Here is a 2,302-nt window from a genome sequence, read left to right as displayed (position 1 = left end):
TATATATTTCAAAGTGTTTCTACGCTTTTAAGATAAAATTTTAATTTTTTCCAGTTCACATTTCATATTGTCTATAAATAATAATTAATTCCACACACGCCTCAGTTACGGTTCCTTGCACTAATTTTTATAATCGTAAAAAAATTATTAAATAGATAAATTTAGTTAGTTTCCGCTGTGTTTTTGTTATCAGTTGAGCTATAAAATACGAACCTTGCAAATTGTGTGCTTTTTATGGCAAATCAAAACAAAGATAATATGATAATTTGTAGAAAAAAAGGCTGTAAATTATTATAGATTATTATAGAGCATTTGTTTATAATGGAATAAGTGCTGCTGATGCGTTCACGGTTATATACGAGTAGGTAAAGTATGTATATCTATGAGTCTATATAGTTATATGATAAATTATTTTAACTAATATGACAACAATAGCTGCTATTATGCTAAGTACATACATATCATGTATTAATATTTTTCTCCATATGCAATACTAACTATCTAATTGTGTTTTAAAAGTATTTGTATAATTTTTTTATCATATTCGTAGTAATGTAATTCAATAATGATAAAGTTAGTAAGACATATTAAGTTTTCAAATCACTTTTATATAATTTTATGTAAATTGTAGTATTGATACACGTAATTAGATCAAACTATTACAATAATGGTAAAATTTTATGATATTCTACTATCTACTATACTATAGTATTATTATGTTATATTATTTTTTGAAACCTATCTCAATTTTCGCAGCATTAATTAATAAATATATGATAGTAACATAAGGCTTTAAAAATCTTTAATTTATTCTTATCACAATATAAATATTAATAGTACACAAAATAAAAACGTTTATTAACAATACATTTTGATTTCTTATTTCAGCTGCCGGTTTTGGGACATAATTTATACAACTTAACAGGACTTAGACCGATAGAGTATTATTACTAAGTAGACCACAAAAATAGTATCTTATTTAAGATCAAGATTTAAAAATTAACATATCCGTTAAAGGAACAAAAGTCAACCAAATTAAGTCACAAACCGACTTTAATTTGAAAAGGTCAGGCAAACAAGCAAACAAGCAAAATACATATCAATACTAAATACTTAATGATCATAAATTACTTAAAAAGGAATTTCCGTAACAAAGGGACTTAAGGCTAATCAATAGAATATTTAACAGCAGTTAATTGAATGGCGGTCTAAATGCACTATTATGCAAACACAACAGAAGGACTTCATTTCGATGTTAACGTAATTGCATTAGCCTAAAACTATGCAACAAACAATTGCACAACTAAATAATTGCCAAATAACGTTAGCACAAACACACAAGCAATCAAATACGCAAACACAAGTATTACCGTTAATATAACTGTTAAATATAAATAAGGCGCACTCAAACGCACATAAACAAACAAATCAAATATATCAACACGAGCAGATTTGTTTTGCCGCAAGTGCTGCAGTAGTGCCATTTTATTGTGATTTTATATATTTAAGGACACACACATACGTAACCACACATACACACATTAGTCGATATGGCTCTCATATGGCGTCGCCGTTCAACTTCAATCCTCAAAATTGTCGCAATTTTAGCAGCAATTTGGTTCACCGGCGCATTTCTCATATACACCGATGATTCAAGTCAATCGAATAGCAAATGGAATGCGATGTCGTTGTCATTCAAAGGAATCGGTGCTGGTGGCAACTCCGGAGCGGGCAATATAGGCGATATGGCGAATGGTGATAGCTTCAATGGTGGAGCTGGCAATAATATTGTTGAATCAGTTATTGATGCGAATAATCGTGATGAAAGAGGTATTGATAACGTTGGCAAACATCATCGTCGTGGTAATGAAAACGTTCCCATTGAACAACCGGATGAATTGGAAGAAGGTGATTTTAATAATGATGACGATAACGCTGGTGCTGCTGTTAATAATGACATAAACGATGGTGATGAATCAGTTGTAAAAAATGTCGTAGTACATCCGAATGAGAAAGTACAACGCGGCAAGCTTATAGCAGGCAACAAACAAATCAAAAACGAACAACCACCAGATGATGGTGAGTAACAAAGTTTTTAAATTTTATTTAAAATATTTTATTTTATATGGTTTTTGGAAGAAAATATGATAATATATTGATTTTAATATTGTATATCGAAATTATGGTAAACTATTTTAAGTATTATTTACACTGCTTTGGTCCAAATCTTTAAGAAATTTTCGGACTATCAGTTTTTTAGAGACTGAACAAATGTTATATAGTGTGTTTCTTAAATAAAATG

At 29.5% G+C, this 2,302-nt stretch overlaps 1 protein-coding gene across 1 annotated transcript; it reads left to right on the top strand.

The window, feature by feature from the left end:
• The first annotated feature begins 894 nt into the window (after nucleotides 1–894).
• On the top strand, nucleotides 895–2,087 carry LOC119688744 (putative polypeptide N-acetylgalactosaminyltransferase 9). The gene has a single exon (XM_038103412.1). The coding sequence runs from the start codon at nucleotides 1,551–1,553 to the stop codon at nucleotides 2,085–2,087; it is 537 nt and encodes a 178-aa protein (XP_037959340.1). The 5' UTR covers nucleotides 895–1,550.
• The last annotated feature ends 215 nt before the right edge of the window (nucleotides 2,088–2,302 follow it).

The sequence above is a fragment of the Teleopsis dalmanni genome, chromosome X (genome assembly GCF_002237135.1).
Source record: "Teleopsis dalmanni isolate 2A chromosome X, ASM223713v2, whole genome shotgun sequence".
In the NCBI taxonomy this organism is placed as follows: domain Eukaryota; kingdom Metazoa; phylum Arthropoda; class Insecta; order Diptera; family Diopsidae; genus Teleopsis; species Teleopsis dalmanni.
The sequence above is the reverse complement of the archived record's forward strand: the minus strand, read 5'-3'. Positions and strand labels throughout refer to the sequence as shown.